At 37.4% G+C, this 21401-nt stretch overlaps 1 protein-coding gene across 7 annotated transcripts in view; it reads right to left on the bottom strand.

Annotated features, from left to right (window-relative positions):
* MBD1 (methyl-CpG binding domain protein 1) overlaps nucleotides 1–21401 on the bottom strand; it is a 60878-nt gene that overhangs the window by 19780 nt on the left and 19697 nt on the right. For all 7 annotated transcript variants that reach the window (XM_010849807.1, XM_010849801.1, XM_010849802.1 and 4 more), the window contains 4 exons: nucleotides 18717–18946; nucleotides 18055–18228; nucleotides 4140–4443; nucleotides 1737–1955 (listed from right to left, as the gene is read on the bottom strand). In XM_010849807.1, coding sequence (XP_010848109.1) covers nucleotides 1737–1955; nucleotides 4140–4443; nucleotides 18055–18228; nucleotides 18717–18946 — 927 coding nt within the window. The remainder of the gene's footprint in view (nucleotides 1–1736; nucleotides 1956–4139; nucleotides 4444–18054; nucleotides 18229–18716; nucleotides 18947–21401) is intronic.

The following is a 21401-nucleotide window of genomic DNA, read 5'->3' as shown; positions in this document are numbered from 1 at the left end:
AAACATGCTCATGTTGTTTACCCAAATGAGTTGAAAACTTATGTGCACACAAAATCTGCATAAGAATGTGAATAGCAACTTTTTCATGTGCTGTGCTGTGCTAAGTCACTCAGTCGTGTCCAACTCTTTGCAACTCCATGAACTACAGCCTGCCAGGCTCCTCGTCCATGAGATTCTCCAGGAAAGAATATTGGAGTGGGTTGCGATGCCCTCCTCCAGAGGATCTTCTTGACCCAGGGATCAAACCTGCATCTCTTAAGTCTCTTACATTGGTAGGTGGATTCTTTATCACTAGCGCCACCTGGGAAGCCCAACTTTATTCATAATCACCAAAACAATCAAGGATGTCCTTCAGAAGGTAAATGGATAAATATACTGTAGTACATCCCCACAATGGAATATATTCAGTGATAGAAGAGCTATGAAGCTATGAAAAGATACGGAGGGAACTTAGAAGCATATTAGTTAGTGAAAGAAAACATGAAAAACCTATAAACTATGTAATTCCAAAGATATGACCATCTGGAAAAGGCAAAACTATGGAGACAGCAAAAATATCAGATTTCCAAGGATTTGGGGTAGAAAGGGGGAAGAACATGGGGAGCACAGAGGATTTCTAGGCTACTGAAATTACTCTGTATGATACTCTCAAGGTAGATACACGTCATCACACATTTGCCCAAACCTATAGATACACAACACCAAAGAGTGGACCCTACTATTATAAACTATGAAATTTAGGCGATAATGATGTGTAGGCTCATCGATTGTAACAAATGTACCACTCTGGTGGAGAATGTTGTGAATGGGGAAGGCAATGCATGTGTTGGGGCAGGAGCATATGGGAAATTTCTGTACCTGTTGCTCACTTTTGCTGTGAACCTAAAACTTCCCTGAAAAGTAAAGTCAACTGAAACAAAACAAAACAAATCATAATACCTTTAGGAAAAATACAACACCCTAAAGAGTTCAATATAAATTTCAAAGGAACAACTAAATAAATATTGGAGTGATTTTCTCTACTCTCTTTGCTGTCAAAACTAGACTTCCTTCAAAGTCCAGCTTGAACGCCCCTTCTTCAGTGAAGTCTCCCCAGTTTCTGGACATACTTAGTCACTCTACTTCCTGTGACGCCATCCTGCTATCACAGTACTAACACCAAGCTATAGAGTGCTGCTGCTGCTGCTAAGTCGCTTCAGTTGTGTCCGACTCTGTGCGACCCCATAGACGGCAGCCCACCAGGCTCCCCAGTCCCTGGGATTCTCCAGGCAAGAACACTGGAGTGGGTTGCCATTTCCTTCTCCAATGCATGAAAGTGAAATGTGAAAGTGAAGTTGCTCAATCGTGCCCAACTCTTAGCGACCCCATGGACTGCAGCCCACCAGGCTCCTCCCATCCATGGGATTTTCCAGGCAAGAGTACTGGAGTGGGGTGCCATTGCCTTCTCCAAAGCTATAGAGTAGGAGTTCTCAAAACAGACCAAGCATCAGAATCACCTGGGAGACCTTGTTAAAAGACAGGCTTCTTGTCCCTGCCATAGACCTGAATTTGGGGATTCTGATTCTGGAGCCGATGAATTTCTAACATCCTTCTAGATGACACTCATGCTGTGGTTCATGGACCACACTTACAGAAGCAGTGTTATGGTTTATTCTACACGTGGCTGACTCCCATAAGACTGACAGCTCAACAAGGAACCTCTCCAGCATATAATAGGCATTGAGTAAGCGTCTTACTTTTTTTTGCTTCTTTTTATCAGTCTCCTCCTGTAAACTTTGAAGGGCATTTTGCATGAGCTTCATGTTCAAATCCTGCTCTTCTCTGTATTCCTGCTGCATACGCTCCATCTTCTCTTGGAGGGCTTTTTGCAAAGCAGCCCTTATTTCCTGTTTTGTCTTCTGTTTCTTTAGCTTATCCTGTTCATTCTCAAGTTTCACCTGTGCATTTTCATTTTCCTAAGGTGGAATAATAATGAAGATAATGCATCAATACAGTTGGACAAAACAAAAAAGTTAATGCATTTCATTTAAGAGGTGAGAATAAAGGGTTTCTTGGAAAGCACACACTCCTGGGTGTAAAGGGATTATGAGACATAAAACTTGACTTTTCATTGCTGAATCAACAATAAGGCTTTGTGAAATTGCTGTGTGTGATCATAAAGCAATAAATAGTATGGAGTTCAAAATGCAGAAAAGTATAACGATAAATCACTTATTCTTGGTAACCATTCACCTACTACCATTCTCAACATTTTGGCGTGTTGACCTTCCAGACTTTAGTCCTCCATGCGTATCTGTATATCTAGATTTGGATACACTATTAACCAGCAATTAGAGTCTAAGAATGGAAATGTGCACATCAGTCAAATATACAAAAGTAAATTAAGCATTTTGTTCTTTAAAAGTACTCCCCATTCCTCTCATTTTCTTATCTATCTGACCCTCCTGGCTGGCTTACCAATCAAGCAGTTTTAACTGGGGCACCAATGCTGCTGGGTGTTGGGAGTTTGGTAGAAAATCTGGGTATGGTATAAATTGAGGCATTAATCCTCCCACCAAAGGCATTTGAACTCTCCTGGAAGGATAAGTCCTTTCCCAGCTGGGACAGGAGATGACACAGTTATAGTGAGGAGAGATACAAGTCCCAGCTGACTTGATCTGAGACTCACAACAGCCATGAATACCATGATTTCTGGCTGGTGAGAAGAGAGTTATATGCTAGGCTTTTCCATTAATGCCATGAGCAGTAAATCCACACTGAATTGTGAGAGTCAAATGAGCTAATATAAGTGAAAATGCTCTGCAGTATTTAAGGCAAAACAGTGGACATCAAACATAAAAGCCAGTGGTATAGCAGGTCACATTTTTTAAAAAGTAAGATTGACTACAGGAAGCAGCAATCATCCAACTCAAACTATGAAACAGATAGAGATGGAAATAGGAGAGAATTGTTCAAGACTAAGAAACCTACAAGTAGTCTACTGTCTCGGTTTCCCCAGGTTAGTTCTGATTTTACACTGTTATGCTGAGGCACTGAACTAACTACACCCCTTCTAATCTCAAATATGCCCAGATTTGAATGATAAACAGGCACTCTTTCAAAAAGACTTATGACAGGACAGCAATGTTTGGATCCCAATTTAAATGTCAAATAACAGACAATAGTGGAAATTTGATACTGATTTTAGATGATAACAATGAATTATTATTAATTTTTTTAGGTTTGAAATGTATAAGAAAACTCCTTAATTATATTGTTGTTGAGATACATACTCAACAACAAGAATGTATTTAAAGGGGAAATGACACATGTGGGACAAATTGTAAGTCAATAATGGAAGGGGTAGAATACAGGAAATCAATATATCAAAATATAACAGCTGTTGAAACTGTGAGATTGGTACACAAGGGCTCATGGGACTCTCCACTTCTGTGCATTTGAAAATGCTCATATTATTATTATTTAATATAACAGTATTGTTATAACATGTTATTATTATAACATTAAAAGGGTGGAATTTATATAACATATAAATTACAAAAAAATAGTGTTAAAGAACCTATTAGTGGCTGCTAGGGGTTAGGGTTGAGGATAGTGATAAAAGAAAATTTATATTTTTAGGATAAACAAGAAAATTTAAACATAAAATTCTCTCTGCCAGTTTGGGCCTCCTCCCTCCCTCTTTACAGTGAAATATGCATCTTCATTACACACTAACCAGACTTCCTCGAAGATGGGAATGCCTTCTTCACCGTAAAGATCAATTTTTATTTCCTTTCTTCTGACACTAGTAATGGAACTTCTTAGATTAGTATTCTTTCCGAATTCTGTAAGAGGCCATGGTGACTTACTGGTTGCTTTCTATGTGCTTATCTGGACTATTTATATTCGATGAACTTTATGTAAAATACCAGTGTGTCATTTTGATGTATGACCCTTTGACTTGAAAAGGTATATATATGAATGTGCCTTCAACCACTAACAGGCAGAGCAACTCGCAGAGCTTCTGAGAGTCTGTCTCCCGTATTATAATCCTTGGTTTGGCTTGAATAAAATTCTCCTTTTCTTAAGCAGGCCTGCAAACAGGTATTTACCCACTGAGTTCACCATTCCACCACAGGCGTCTGAAAAAGACCCACCACAAGTAGTGCCTCTTCCTCCTTCAGCCGCTGTGCCGCCTGCCTTTGCGCCTGGATGCTGGTGACCTGGGCATTTAGCCCCAGGCGCGTGTTCTCCACGAGCTCCTTCTGCCTCCTCTCCTCCTTAGCCTCTCGCCTCTCTTTGGCCAGGCGGTCTTCCTCCCAGAGCTTTGAGAACATCTGCTCTTCCACCACCTTCTGCCTTTTCAGCTCCTCGTTAAACGCTATCTGAGCTTTACGCTCCTCACACACAGCCTTCTGATGGATACAAAACAGCTCAGCGCGGAGCTCCTGGCAGCATTCCCTGAAAGGGCAATTTAAAAAAGAAATCGAGCCTTTCATAAGACATTGCTCTCTTTAGGCACAAATCTGCACTGTCAGACACTGAAGTGAGAAAGTTAAAGAACTGGATGTAGGCCATCTGAGTGCGGATACACATGGGGGAGCTGCAAGGAGGAAGACACCAGGATGCCACAGACAAAATCCAGGCCCTGTAGTCAAGCGGAGCAGCCTCTGAATCCTAGTTCTGACGTTTCCTGTGTGACCTTGGGTCACAAACTCGATCCATCTGAGCTTATTTTTATATCTGTAAAAGAACTGTCTTTTAAGGTTCTGCTAAGGTTCAGAGATAAATGGATGTAAATACCTGGTAGATAATAGGAGCTGAGTGAATTGTAATTACTGTGATTACTACAGAGGAAACAGAAGAGGAACACGTCCCTGCAACATTACAGTTAGGTTAAGGCTTTGGTAGAAAGAGACCCTGCGTGTACACCCAAGAAGAGATCCAAGGATAGAGTCTGCATGATCACAGTGACGCTTCCCTATTGCCTCTGGATTCCAGGCAGGGAAGGACACATGTCCACTAAAGGGCTTACCGTTAGAGTTGAGAAAACAGTCCTATTCTCGCCTTTCGGCAACTAGGTTTATGTCACCATTCAAGAGGAAATGTTATTTCAGTAAGTGTTTACACCTTATTCTTTCTTCAGCTTTCTTCAGATGTTCTTCATTGAGCCCATTTTTAATATAAGAGCTGTAAAATTCAACACTGACTGTACTTTAGAATTATTCAGCTATATTTTCTAAACTCCACTCTTCCTTTCCTCCAGATCAGACTTGTTAAACCAGAATATCAGGGGATAAGTCCCATCTGCATTTTTTTAAGAGTGCCTCATGTGGTTCTGACATTTGGACAAGTTTGAGAGAACATTTGATGGGAAGGCTTTTTTAAAAAACAAAACAAAACAAAACAACATCAATTCTTCCTGTCTTCTAAATCAAATTCTACACAAAGAAGCTATAGTCTGGAGAATGAATTCAACAAAGAATTTTAAAGAAATTTGAATTGCTAAGACTGAAAGAAAGGATGAGGTCTAAACTCTTATTACCCAAGGGTGGCCAATATCACACAAAATGACATTTATCAGATGCAGCTGAGTATTGTTTACCATTTGATGAGGATTAGTCTCACTCCTCAAAATGAATCTCTGTGAGAGCTGGGACTCAGGATATATTTCAGAAACATATGACCCATACTACTTACCCAATGGCCAATAAATAATTGTTGGTTTAACTGATACATAATTATACTGATTAGCAACATACCAGCCATCCACATTCTGTGGAAGGTGCAATAGATAACAGAAGCTGAAGTTACTAGGTTACAAAAAAAAACAAAAACCACACACTTTAACACTGAAAAAAAAATCATCTGTCTAGAATTCACCTGTGAAATTCTCAGATTTGGCCATGATAACTTACTAAAGTCCTTCTCAATCCTATGATTCATATTCTAACAAAGCTATTCAATTAATGGAAATCTAAAACCTAAGAATAAGAAGAAATATGGCTTATACTTAAAATTTTTATTTAAAATAAAATAAACTCTTTCTTCCTAAGTATAAAACCAATACATGCTCATTGCAGAAAAACTAGAAAATAAAATTATGAAAGATACTATAAATAATGCTGCTGCTGCTGCTGCTGCTAAGTCGCTTCAGTCGTGTCCGACTCTGTGTGACCCTATAGACGGCAGCCCACCAGGCTCCCCCGTCCCTGGGATTCTCCAGGCAAGAACACTGGAGTGGGTTGCCATTTCCTTCTCCAATGCATGAAAGTGAAGTCACTCAGTCGTGTCCGACTCTTAGCGACGCCATGGACTGTGGCCCACCAGGGTCCTCCATCCATGGGATTTTCCAGGCAAGAGTACTGGAGTGGGGTGCCATTGCCTTCTCCATAAATAATGCTAGTCCTACTATTAAGAGATAAACACTATTAGTATGTTAATATATATTTCTTTCCTATGTATGCATCTTTTTACTAGAATTGGGGTCTTTCTGCATATCTATATCTCCTGTATTTTAATTTTTTCACCTATCATTTTATTGGGAGTGTTTTCTCATGAAATATTCTTTAAAATATTTTCTAACTTCAAAACTTTATTATAGTTTAATAAGCTGCATAGTAGAGACTAGAGTCTATAAATACATCACAGTTTACTTAAACATTCCCCTGTTTGATGAACATAAAGGTTACTTCTGACTTTTATTACAATGTTGCAATGAACATGGTTTCTGTCACTCTTTCTGTTTATTGCTAATGATTTTTTTAAGGTAATTCCTTCCTTAATATAAAACCAGAGTACAAAAACATTCTTAAGGCAGTTAGTTGATGATACATGCTGCCAAGAAGGCCAGAAGTGACACCATATGAAAGAGCTCATATCATATTCATTTTTTCAGATCAGTAGGTCTTCAAACTTTTTTGATTATGCATGTCTTTCAGTAAAAAAAATTCTAAGCACCCACAATATTATTTATAAATTATATGAGGTTATTAATATGTAACTATATCATATAAATTAGCTAGCCACAAAAATTAAAATGAGCTGAGCTAAAAAGTAACAAATAGAATACCTATTTTAATGATAATAATTACTGATAAGAGGAAAACTTTTTGTCGGTGCTTTACATGGTACTTTTACATATAAAATCTTATTTCATCCTCATAAGGACCTTATAAGCAAGTATTATCCCCATTTCAGAGTTAAAGAAATCAAATCTCAGGGAGCCAAAATTTCTTTCCAAGTCACAAAGCCAGGAGTAATAATATTATTAACAATAGTTATTAAGTGCCTATTATTTGCCAGGCACTGTTCTAAGCAGTTTACATGTCTGAACTCTTACAATCTTCATAACAACCAATATTGCAGCAAACACTATTGTAAGCTCATTATTACTATTATTTTATCCTCAGTTTGCAGATGAGGAAATGAAGGCACAGAGCAATATTGGGTAGCACAGGTATCCACTGACAAAATGAAGGGACAAGCTACTGAATAGAGAAAACATTTGCAAATGACATGACTGATAAGGGGTTAATATCCAACATATAAAAACAACCTATACAACTCAATTTAAAAAAAAATTTAAAATGGACAGAGGAACTGAAGACATTTTTCCAAAGAGGACATGCAAATAGCCAACAGGCACATGAAAAGATGATTAGCGTATCATCAGGGAAATGCAAATCAAAACCACAGTGAGAGAACTCCCTGGAAGTCCAGTGGTTAGGACATCACGTTTTCACTGCCAAGAGCCTGGTTTCAATCCCTGGTCAGGGACACAGTGTGACCAAGAGGAAAAGGAAAAAAACCACAATGAGATTCCAGTTGCACTTGCTTGTCCGAATGGCTATCATGAAAAAGAACACAAATAACAAAGTTGGCAAGGATGTTATGCAGCCATGGTGGAAGACAGTATGAACGCTTCTCAAAAAACTAAAATAAAACTACCATATGACCCAACGATTACACACCTGTGTACATATCAGAAAAAAACAAACAACAACAAAAAAAACCTAAAAGCTAAAAACACTAATTCAAAAAGACACATGAACCACAATGACAGCAGCATTATTTATAATTGTCAAGATATGAAAGCAACGCAAGTGTCCATTAACAGATGAATGGATAAAGAAGATGTGGTACATACAGACAACAGACTACTCAGCCATAAAAAAGAATAAAATTTTGCCATCTGCAGCAAAATGGATGGACTTGGAGGGTATTATGCTAAGTAAAATAAGTCAGAGAAAGAGAAATACTGTATGTTATCACTTATATGTGGAATCTAGAAAATACAACAAGCTAGTGAATATAACAAAAAAGAAGCAGACTCATGGATATAGAAATCAAACTAGTAGTTACCACTGGAGAGAGGCAAGTGGGAAGGGGCAATACAGGAGGAGGGGATACAAAAATTTTTTTCACAATGAACTTGAAAGCATGATCTGTAAAACAAAAATCGAAATATTGGATTTCATCAAAATTAAAAATTTTTTCTCTGTGAAAGACCCCATTAAGAGGATTAAAAAAAAAAAAAAGCTACAGGCCAGGACAAAATATTTCAAAACTATATATCCTACAAAGGGCTCATATCTGGAATATATAAAGAATTCTTACTATTCAACAGCTAATCCAATTAGAAAATGGGCAAAAGACATGAAGATACATTTCACCAAATTGAATATACACATGGCAAATAAGCATATGAAAAGTTGTTCAACATCACAACCCATTAAGGAAATGCCAATTAAGGCCACAGTGAAATATCACTGCACACCTCTGTCCTAATAATGACAGTATCAAAAGCTGGCAAAGATATGAAAAAAACTTGATCTTTTATACATTACTGGTAGAATTATAAAATCATACAGCCATGTTGGAAAATAATTTATTAGTTTCTTACAAAATTAAGCATACATATAAGACCAGCATATGGCAATTATCTGAGAGAAAGGAAAACTTATGTTCACACAAATATATGAACACAAATGTTGATATTAGATTCATTCATAATAGATAAAAAACTAGAAACAATCAAAATGTACATAAGTGAATGGTTTACAGAAATTTAAATACATCCACACAATGGAATACCTCTCAGCAATAAAAATGACAAACTATTAATACATGCAGCAATTTAGATGAACTTCAAAGACAATTCATTGACTGAAAAGGCCAATTTTGACAGATCACATACTGTACAAGTTCAAATATACAATATCAGGAAATTATGAAGATGATGGTGAGAGTGGTAGCTGTGACTATAAAGGGAAGCACAGGAAGACCCATGTGGTGATGGAATAGTTCTGTATCTTGATTGTGTGGGGTATTAGATGGATCTACATACATGATAAAATGGCACAGAATTATACATATACATTATGCCAATGTCAATTTCCTTGTATGATATTGTGTTATAACCACTGAAGGAAAAATGGGGTAATAATATATTTCTGTACTATCTTTGCAATTTCTATGAATACATAATTATTTACAAGTAAAAAGTTTTAAAAGTCACTGGTTATCTTGTTGTTATTATTCATTTCCTTTCATTATTGTTACTGAAAGTAATTTTGCTGTTTAGAAGACCTGGAACAATAAAAATGACCCATTCTAGTTATCAAATATTCTAGGTATGCCACTAAATATACTAAAAGAAATTAATGTACTTATCTGCCAGAAGACATGTACAAGAATGTCCACAGCAGCTTTATTCATAAGGATCCAAAACTGGAGATACATGAAATGCCTGTAACCTGGAGAACGAATAAACTGTGGCATATTTATACAATGGGATACTAAAAGGAAGAGGAAGGGGAAGCAGAGGAAGAGGAATAATTTCATCTTGCTTTATACATACATTAAAGCTTCAATTATATTTGCAGTAATGGGGCATAATTTAGTATCCCTTGATCAAAATTTAATCCTGGCCTTTCACTCTTATGATAAATTTAAACTGTATTTATATTGCAGTTCTGTTAGAAGTACTGCATTAAAAAACACTGAAAATGGTTTGCTTTCAAGTAAATTATGGTAGTCTCCCTTATCCACCATTTCACTTTCTACAATTTCTATTACCCATGGTCAGCTGTTGGAGAAGGCAATGGCACCCCACTCCAGTACTCTTGCCTGGAAAATCCCATGGACGGAGGAGCCTGGTAGGCTGCAGTCCATGGGGTTGTGAAGAGTCAGACATGACTGAGCAACTTCCCTTTCACTTTTCACTTTCCTGCATTGGAGAAGGCAATGGCAACCCACTCCAGTGTTCTTGCCTGGAGAATCCCAGGGATGGGGGAGCCTGATGGGCTGGCGTCTATGGGGTCATACAGAGTTGGACACGACTGAAGTGACTTAGCAGCAGCAGCAGCATGGCCAGCTGTATTCTGAAAACATTAAATGGAAAACTCCAGAAATAAAAGTTCAAAAATTTTCAATTGCACATTGTTCTAAAGTGTGATGAAACTTTGCACCACCCAGCTTCATTCCGCTTGGGATCTCCAACAACTGACATCCTCTGCTCCTGACATTCAGTCATCAGCATCGTCACAGATCAACGATCCAGAATCACCCAAAGTAGGTGACCTGTGGTCAGGTCAATAGCCTAACGCTACATCCCAATACAGGGCCTCCCGGGTGGCACTAGTGTGAAGAACCTGCTTAAGAGGGTTAAGGGACCGGAGTTTGACCCCTGGGTCAGGAAGATCCCCTGGAGAAGGGTATGGCAAACACTCCAGTATTCTTGCCTTGAGAATCCTATGGATAGAGGAGCCTGGCATGCTATGGGCCACAGGGTCACAGAGTTGGACAACTGGAGCAACTTAGCGCACACACACGCATGCACGTCACAATCCATCATTTATCTTACTTACCATATAGACATTTTATTGGGCTTCCCTGGTGGCTCAGATGGTAAAGCGTCTGCCTACAATGCAGGAGACCTGGGTTCAATCCCTGGGTAGGGAAGATCTCCTGGAGAAGGAAATGACAACCCACTCCAGTACTCTTGCCTGGAAAATCCCATGGACGAAGGAGCCTGGTAGGCTACAGTCCATGGGGTCGCAAAGAGTCAGACACGACTGAGCAACTTCACTTTCACTTTTAGACATTTTATTAATCTCACATCATCACAAGAAGAAGGGTGAGTATAGTACAATAAGATATTTTGAGACACAGAGAGAGAAAGGGAGACCACATTCACAAGTTACATTACACTATATTGTTATAACCACTCCATTTTATTATCTGCAATTGTTACTAATCTCTGAAATGTAACTAATCTATAAATTAAACTTTGTCAGGGATGTATAGGAAATGTATAGGAAAAAAACACAATGTATACAGAATTCAGTTTCAGACATTTACTGGGGATCTTGGAATGTATGCCCCATGGATAACATGGGTGACTGTTGCAGGATATAACTATTTCTTCTAAAATTCGAATTAATTCATCTAACTAGCAAGGTATACAACATGAAGTTGTATACTCAGTTGTATAAGATTTCTTTATAAAATCTTTATAATTGTTACCAAATTAATAAACATTTTAAGAATCCAAACCACTTATGAAACTTCATTTTTTCTTACTGTGTAAAAAAGAAAAAAAAAAAAAACATTTACTATAAAGTGGGAAATATACTAATGGTCCATTGAAATCCACTTCCTAGTTTCCCCTTTGCCCCTTACAGCATTATCTCCTCCAGTAGCCAGTAGGGAGAATCTAGATCCTAACAAAGACAGGAGGTGAGGCTGTGCTTTACATGAGTTACAGACAACAAGTATAGATAAGGTGCATCCACAGAAAGGATATGAGAAAGACTTAGAATCCCTAGCTAGGCTGATTGGTGAAGGTATTTCTTTCCTGAAGTCAGTTAGTAAAGGGGTAAATACTACTTCACAGGCAAACATAGCCATACAAGACTTCAAAGAATACAAAAATGAAGGAAAATATACACCAACAAAGGAATACAATGCTTTTCTAGTGATCAATCCCAAAGAAATAGAGATGTACAAGTTACCTGCTAAAGAATTCAAAACAACTGTTTTTAGGAAGATCAGTGAGTTAGAATACTGACAGATGACTCAACAAAATCAGGAAAACAACATAGGAACAAAATGAGAAGTTCAATAGAGATAGAAATCATCAAAAAGAACCAAACAAATTCTGGAGCTGAAAAATACAATGCATGAAATAAAAATCCAAAAGATAGCATCAACATCAGACACAAACAAACAAGAGGAGGAAAAAAATCTGAGAATTCAAAGACAGAGGGGCCAAATGGATAAAAAACAAGATCCAACAACATGCTGCTTATAACAGACCTGCTTCAGGTTTAAGGCTGCTGCTGCTGCTGCTGCTAAGTCGCTTCAGTCGTGTCCAACTCTGCGCGACCCCATAGACAGCAGCCCATCAGGCTCCCCTGCCCCTGGGATTTTCCAGGCAAGAACACTGGAGTGGGTTGCCATTTCCTTCTCCAATGCAGGAAAGTGAAAAGTGAAAGGGAAGTCGCTCAGTCATGTCCGACTCTTAGCAACCCCATGGACTGCAGCCTACCAGGCTCCTCCGTCCATGGGGTTTGCCAGGCAAGAGTACTGGAGTAGGGTGCCATTGCCTTCTCCAGGTTTAAGGCTACATATCTTTAAAGTCAAGGGATGGAAAAAGATACTCCATGAAAGTAGAAACCAAAAGAGAGCAGAAGTACCTACACTTTGACAAAATAGACCTTAACTCAAAAGATGTTACAAGATGTAACAAAAGACAAAAGATGTAACAAGAGACAGAGTCAATTCATCAAGAGGATATAACAATTATAAAGTCATCCCTTCATACCTGTAGCAGATTCACTTGAGGATCTGCCACAGATAACAAAATCCACAGATGCTCAAGTTCTATAGTCAACCTTCCATATCCATGGTTCCACATTCGCAGATTCAACTAATCCTAGATCATATAGTACTACATTTATTGGGAAGAAAACACATTTAAGTGGACCTTCAGAGTCTGTGTTGTTCGAGGAGTTAGCAGTATATGCACTCAATATCAGAGCACTTAAATACGTTAAACAAAGATGAACAGATATCAAGGGAAAAACAGACAGCAGTGCAGTAATAGTAGGAGACTTCAATATTCCATTTTGGCAGTGCACAGGTCATCCAGACAGAAAATCAATAAGGAAACAATAGATTGAAGTATACTTTAGATCAAATGAATCTAACACATATACACAGAACATTCCATCTAATAGCAGAATACATAATCTTCTCACGTACACATGGAGCATTCTCCAGGACAGATCACATGCCACATCACACAAAAGTCTTAAATTTAAAAAGATTGAAATAATGTATCTTTTTTTTTTACCACAATGGCATAAAAGTAGCAATCAATAACAGAAAGAAAGCTGGAAAAATTAACAGATGTGTGGAAATTTAAAAAACACACTCCTGAACAACCAATGGGTCAAAGAAGAAATCAAAGGGGAAATAGAGCGATGGTATGGGGAGGGAGGAGGGTTCAGGATGGGGAACACATGTATACCTGTGGCGGATTCATTTTGATATTTGGCAAAACCAATACAATATTGTAAAGTTTAAAAATAAAATAAAATTTAAAAAAAAAACCCTTAAATGAAAATGGAAATACAAATATCCAAAATTAAGAGATGCAGCAAAAGCCCCCTTAAGAAGGAAGTTTATAACAATAAACACCTATATTAAGAGAAAAGAAAGATCTCAAAAATCTGACTTTACCTCAAGGCACTATCAAGAATAAACTAAGCCCAAAGTAATCAGAAGAAAGGAAATAACAAAGATCAGAATGGAAGTAAATGAAACAGAGACTAGAAAAATGATAAAACATATCAATGAAACTAATAGCTGTTTTTTTGAAGAGGTAAAATTGACAATCTTTAGCTGGACTAGCTAAGAAAGAATGATTCAAAGAAATAAAATTAGAAATAAAAGAGGAAACCTTACAACTGATACTGTAAAAATACAAGGGATCATGAGAGACTATTAGGAACAACTATATGCAAACAAATTAGATAATCTAAAAAAATGGATTAATTCCTAGATACATATAACCTACCAAGACTGAATCATGACAAAAGAGAAAATCTGAAAAGACCAATAATGAGTAAGGAGACTGAATCAGTAGTCAAAACTCCCAAAAAAGAAGCCCAGGACCAGATGGTTTCACTGGTGAGTTCTACCAAACATTTAAAGAAGAATTAATACCAACCCTTCTCAAATCCTCCCGAAAAAATGAAGAAGAGAGAACACTTCAATATCCCTAATGAACACAAATGTGAAAATCCTCAATATAATATTAGCATATTAGAAGAATCACATACCATAATCAAGCACAATTTATCCTTGGGATGCAAGAATAGTTAAGTATATGCAAATCAGTAAATGTGCCACATCACATTAACAGAATGAAGGATAAACATTATATGATCATCTAATTAGCTACAAAAGAAATTTGACAAATTTATGATACAAAAAACTCTCAACAAATTAAGTGTAGAAGGAATGTAGCTCAACAGGCTATACATAACTAGCACACAGCTAACATCATGTTCAGAAGTGAAAAATTGAAGGCTTTTTCTTAAAATCAGGCATAAGACAATGGTGCCCACTCTTGCCACTTTTATTCAACATAGTACTGGAAATCCTAGCCAGAGCAGTTAGGCAAGAAAAAGAAATAAATATATCTAAAATGAAAAAGTGGAAGTAAAACTGTCTGTTTGCAGATGACATGATCTTACTTTATATATATAGAAAACCCTAAAGATTCCATCAAAAAGTGTTAGAACTAATCAGTGAATTCATTAAAGCTATAGGAATTGAAATTAATGAACAGAAATCAGTTGCATTTTTATACACTAAAAATGAACCACCTGAAAGAAAAATTAAGAAAATAATCCTATTTCCAATAGGTTCAAAAACAATAAAAATAGGAATAAATTTAAGCAAGGAAGTTAAAGATCTGTATACTGAAAATTATAAGATACTGATGAAAGAAACTGAAGATTCAAATAGATGGAAAGATATCCTTTGTCCTTGGATTGGAATATTAATATTGTTATTAATAAAATGTCCTTACTACCCAAAGTGACACATTCAGTGCAATGCCTATCGAAACTCCAATGGCATTTTCACAGAAAGAGAAAAAATCCTAAAATTTCAATTGAATTACAAAAGATCTCAAATAGCCAAAGCAATCTTGATAAAGAAGAACAAAGCTGGAAGCATCACACGTTTGATGTCAAACTATATTACAAAGCTATAAAAATCAAAACAGTAATGATAGTGGCATAAAAACAGATGAATAGAGCAATGCTCAGTTGGTAAAGAATCCGCCTGCAAAGAAGGAGACCCCAGCTAGATTCCTGAGTAGGGAAGATCTGCTGGAGAATGTATATGCTACCCACTCCAGTATTCTTGGGCTTCCCTTGTGGCTCAGCTGGTAAAGAATCCACCTGCAATGTGGGAGACCTGGGTTCAATCCCTGGGTTGGGAAGATTCCCTGGAGAAGGGAAAGGCTACCCACTCCAGTATTCTGGCCCTAGAGAATTCCATGGACTGTATAGTCCATGGGGTCGCAAAGAGTGGGACACGAATAAATGACTTTCACTTTCAGAGCAGTGGAACAGAACAGGGGGCCCAGAAAGAATTCCATGTATCATATATATGGTCAACCAATCCTTTATAAAGAGGCCAAGAACACACAATGGGGAAAGGACAGTCTCTTCAATAAACAACCTTGGTAAAACTGGATGACCATAGGCAAAAGAATGAAACTGGATCACCATTTACAAAAATTAACTCAAAATGGATTAAAAACTTAAACATTAAGACCTGAAACTGTAAAATATGTAGAAGAAAACATAAGGGGAAAGCTCCTTGATATTGGTCTTGACAATGATTTTTTGGATAAGATGCTAAAAGCAAAGGCAACAAAATAAAAAATAAACAAGTGGGACTATATCCAATTATTAATAAAAAGTTTCTTCACAGCAATGGAAACAACAAAGTAAAAAGGCAACCTACAGAATGGGAAAGAATATTTTCAAATCATGTATCTGTTAAAAGGTTAATATCTAATATACTTAAGAAACTCATATAACTCAATAGCAAAAAACTAATAATCTGACTACACAAATGAACAAAAGCCCTGAGTAGGCATTTTTCCAAGAAGACATACAAATGGCCAAAAAGTATGTGAAAAGATACTCAACATCACAAATCACCATAAAAATGCCAATCAAAGCCACAATGAGATTATCACCTCACACCCGTTAGGACGGCTATTGCAAAAAAAGAAAAGAGATGACAAATGTTGGCAAGGATGTAGAAAAAAGGACACCTTTGTACACTGTGGTGGGAATACAAATTGGTAGAACCATTATGAAAAACAATATGGAGATCCTTCGAAAATTGAAACTAGAACTACCATATGGAAACAAACTGTTTACTGAGGTATGAACAGATAAAGAAATTGTGGAATGGGATATTGTGCACTCAGTCATGTCTGACTCTTTGTGGCCCCATGGACTGTAGCCCACCAGGCTCCTCTGCCCACGGAATTTTCCAGGCAAGAATACTGGAGTGGGTTGCCATTTCCTACTCCAGGAATGGAATATTGCTCAGCATAAAAAAGAAACTTCTGCTCTTTGAGACAACATGGATGAACCTGTAGGATATAATACTAAGTGAAATAGGCTGGACAAAGAAAGACAAATACTATATGATCTCACTAAACATGGAATCTAAGGGGAAAAAAGGTTTGACATATAGAAACAGAGAGTAGAATGTCAGTTCTCAGGGGCTAGGGGATAGAAGAAAAGGGAAGATTTGCTCAAAGGATATAAATTTTCAGTAATAAGATGAATGAATAAGTTTTAGGGATCTAGTGTAGAGTATGCTTATTTAACTTATATGCAGAGTACATCATGAGAAACGCTGGGCTGGATGAAGCACAGGCTGGAATCAAGACTGCTGGGAGAAATATCAATAACCTCAGATATGCAGATGACACCACCCTTATGGCAGAAAGTGAAGAGGAATTAAAGAGCCTCTTGATGAAAGTGAAAGAGGAGAGTGAAAAACTTGGCGTAAAGCTCAACATTCAGAAAACGAAGATCATGGCATCTGGCATTTGCCATCACTTCATGGCAAATAGATGGGGAAACAGTAGAAACAGTGACAGACTTTATTTTGGGGGCTCCAAAATCACTGCAGATAGTGATTGTAGCCATGAAATTAAAAGACACTTACTCCTTGGAAGGAAAGTTATGACCAGTCTAGACAGCATATCAAAAAGCAAAGACATTACTTTGCCAACAAAGGTCCATCTAGTCAGGGCTATGGGTTTTCCAGTAGTCATGTATGGATGTGAGAGTTGGACTATAAAGAAAGCTGAGCACCGAAGAATTGATGCTTTTGAACTGTGGTGTTGGAGAAGACTCTTGAGAGTCCCTTGGACTGCAAGGAGATCCAACCAGTCCATCCTAAAGGAAATCAGTCCTGAATATTCATTGGAAGGACTGATGCTGAAGCTGAAACTCCAATACTTCGGCCACCTGATGCGAAGAACTGACTCCTTGGAAAAAGATCCTAATGCTGGAAAAGATTGAGGGCAGGAGGAGAAGGGGATGACAGAGGATGAGATGGTTGGATGGTATCGCCAACTCAATGGACATGAGTTTGAGCAAGCTCTCAGTGTTGGTGATGGACAGGGAGGCCTGGCATGCTGCAGTTCATGGGGTCGCAAAGAGTCAGACACCACTGAGCGACTGAATTGAACTGAACTGAATGTAGAGTATGGGGACTACAGGTAATAATTCTGTATTGTATACTTGAAATACACTGAGAATAAATCTTATGCATTATCACCTCAAAGCAAACAGACAGAACTTCTTAGTGCAAAGATGTATGTATAATTAACAAGACTTAAATGTACAACTGCTATGCCCTGTTAGGGCTACACTTTACTGTAAATCAGTCTTCCTAAATAATCTTTAATATACAAACTTCAGATTTGATGTGTATGTTTTCTGACATCATTACCTGAATTGCTGGTCTAGCTTTTCAGCCACAAAATCCTGTCTCTCTTTTTCTTTCTTCTCTCTTAATAATCTTATTTTATCTCTCATTCTATCTTTTTTCTCCTCAATTGTTTCTTCTTTCAATTGCATTTCAGTAAAATACTCATTTTCCTCGGATGCTAAAAGTTCACGTAACCTAGGTTCACAAAACAAAATGACAACAACAAGCAAAGGAATTAAAACTGTCATGCTACATGTACCATTTCACTAATTGCTTTTTATTTTGTTAAATTCAATTTCAGAAGTATATATTCAGTTGTAAATTTTGTAAGAAGGAAAGATCATTACAGTATTCCATAAAATGAGTTGTCACCTAAAGCAATAGAGACTAATCTATGCCACGTTTTATTTGATCACGTACAGATGAGATATGTGATCTATATTTCAACAAAAAAAGCAAAATGAGCAAGATTTTAATTATAATAACAAAATATGATACAATATGTTCTTTTGATTTCTATCAATAGGTTATCACAAGTGAAAATAAGCTATTGGTTTGGTAGGAATAAGACTAGCTCAGCCATGATCCTTACTATAAAAATTCACTTGATTTTTGATTGGTCAATCTCAGGCTCTGGTTTCAGAATGTCTCAGAGTCTGGATTAGCCAGTTTTTAAGCCTTACTTATTTCGTCTTTCTTCAGTGTTGATGATAAACCCTTGCATGGCATCCTTGACTCTTGCTTTCACAAGACTGTCCACAAACTTGCGGTCATTGTGCTGGTCCCACTCAGTTTTCAAGCGATCCCGCTCGATTGACTTAATGGAAGCCAAAATAGCATGATGTTTCTGATGGCTGTGTTGGATTCTTTGCAGATGATGCTCAGCTCCTTGGCCTTTGGGAGGCTTGGCTCTCTGGAACAAAAAAAAAAAAATCAAGTATCACTTATGATAGACCCAAAATCAACTGCATATTTTCAGTTAATCCACAATACCTGTATTAAACAAAATTTGGTATATAAAACTAATATATCCTGCTATAACTGTAAACAACTTAAGTGTCTAAGATGTAACTTGTTTGAATTATTTGAAACCTGTACCTAAGGTGTCATCAAATCAGTCTCAAATATTTCTCAAATGCCATTTGAATAAAAGTTCATGGAATTATAAAGTTAAAAATTTGAATGGGACTCCAGAGATTATCTAATCAAATCAGACTTAATTTATTTGCCCAAAGTGCTCTGAGTAGTGAGGGCAGAACTGAGTAGAACAAAAATTAAAGGTCTTCTAATTCCTGACCTTAATCTTGCCACCTACTATCCCACCTTGCTTTTCAGGGCTCTGACAACATAGTTACCACCATCAAAATCTTTCAATTAAAGTAAACTACTCACTAAGTATATAGGATATACCTAACAAGTTGTGACAGTGAAATATCCTTTACTAAGAAGGAAGTAAGGAAGACAGAAAGGGAGGAAGGGAAAGAAGGAAAAGAAAAAAAACAAAAACTAATGGTAGAATTTGACTCCTATTTCTACTGTCCCCAGAAGTTTAATGCAAGAGCTGTACTCCTGACATTCTGGGATTAACTTGAATTTCTGTGAATATGTTCATTTTATACAAACTTTCATCAAAAAAGTTGGAAATGCATACACCATTGTGAATAAATATTGACACATTTGCTAAAATCATATGGACTATATCTTTTCTATTTCTGCATTGCTAGCATGAAGCATGGCTACCAGTATCAAGTTCTCAATACGAATGAAGAGGAAAGATGAATGAATGAATGAATGAAACTGTTCATGGGTGGGCTCGATGTGACTCTTGCCCCTCCTGGGGCCACCATGAAATCCATGGTTTTGAGCTTTGTATTTTCAGCCAGGTTTAGCAAATCACCCTTAGGTGAGCAGTCAGACTCTGGTGGGCTGATGCACCGTAACAAAGATTTTAACTCGGGCACAGAGTCAATCTCATCATTTACGCTGAGAGCATCATTGTCTGGATTACCAGAATACTGGCACTGAAACTTGGTAAAGCAGTCTCCTAAGGAAATGAAATCAACATTTGAAGACAGCCTCATGAAAAGATTCAAGGTTTGGGGTATACACACGGGTGCCTAGAATAGTTGAACAAGATAATACAAAGCTGAGGTAGGTTGGAGACAGAAGGTGATGTTGAAGGTTACATCATGGGAAGTAGCTAATTCATACTGAAATTATTTAGAGCCTAGATTTAGTTAACAAACTACTGTTCTCTAATATGTATGGCATCCTATGAACGCAGACTCAGTGATAACAAAGCAGAGTTGGGTCAAGGCTGCACCCTGAGCAGGACACACTCAGGCTCCTAGTAGACAGATGGGCTGAGAACAGGAACCAAGCACCAAGGTCATCAGGAGTCAACTGTCTTAAGTCATCAGGGCAAGAATCAGGCTCTGAGGTACATTTTGACTGAAGAGGAAACAGCAGTGGAGGGCAGCGAGAAACAGACTGAGCAGTAGCAGGGAATTAGGAAGCCCTTTAAGGCTGTGGCATCCTGGGTAGGAAGACCTTTGTGGTCAGGGAGGACCCTGTCTTTGGATGAATAAAGTAAGATCTGGAGTTCCCGAACAAGATGGTGCCAATCCATGCAGTCTCAGCATTATGTACTCAAAACCTATACTATTTAAAAGAAAAATAATATAACCAGATCTGCAATTTAACATTTTGATGTAGCTGTATTAAAGAAAAAAAGAGAGAAACAGGGGGAATTAATTTTAATATATTTTTATTTAACCAATATATAGAAAATATTATCTCAATATGTGACTCTAGACATATTACAAGTGCTCAAATTTGTGGCTAGTGGCCACCATACTGAACATTGCAACTCTTAAACCGTGCTACAATCAGAATGAAGGGTTTAATAACTACCCTGTACTTTCAAGGTCACCGAAAGCTTTTGTTACTGTAACATCTCAAATTAGTTTCTACTATTACAGTTTAATGTCTTAAAGAATAACATCTTACAAGCTAAGGTTTGATTCTGGCCTCTACTGATAACTGTGTGATCTTGAGTAAGTTACTTAACCTCTTTGAGTCTCAGTTTTCTCACCTGTCAAAAAGAGCAAAACAAATGGCTTCCTAAAAAAAATTTATTTCAAGAAGTAAATAACTGGGTCCCTAGGAGGCACTCACCAAACAGCTGCTCCTTTTGCTGCTTCATTACTTCAGACATTACATCTTTCACCACCTTCTCTTGAAGAAATTGTTTAGCATTCAAGTCTCATCTCTGGTGGTTTTAACTCTTCTCCCATTGCAACTCTACAACCTCTAACATCCACACTTCTTATCACACTCTGGTATCTGAGATACACCAGCTCTGACTT

This window comes from Bison bison, unplaced genomic scaffold (genome assembly GCF_000754665.1).
Source record: "Bison bison bison isolate TAMUID 2011002044 unplaced genomic scaffold, Bison_UMD1.0 scf7180017864287, whole genome shotgun sequence".
NCBI classification, from domain to species: domain Eukaryota; kingdom Metazoa; phylum Chordata; class Mammalia; order Artiodactyla; family Bovidae; genus Bison; species Bison bison.
This window is presented reverse-complemented; position numbering and strand designations above follow the sequence as displayed.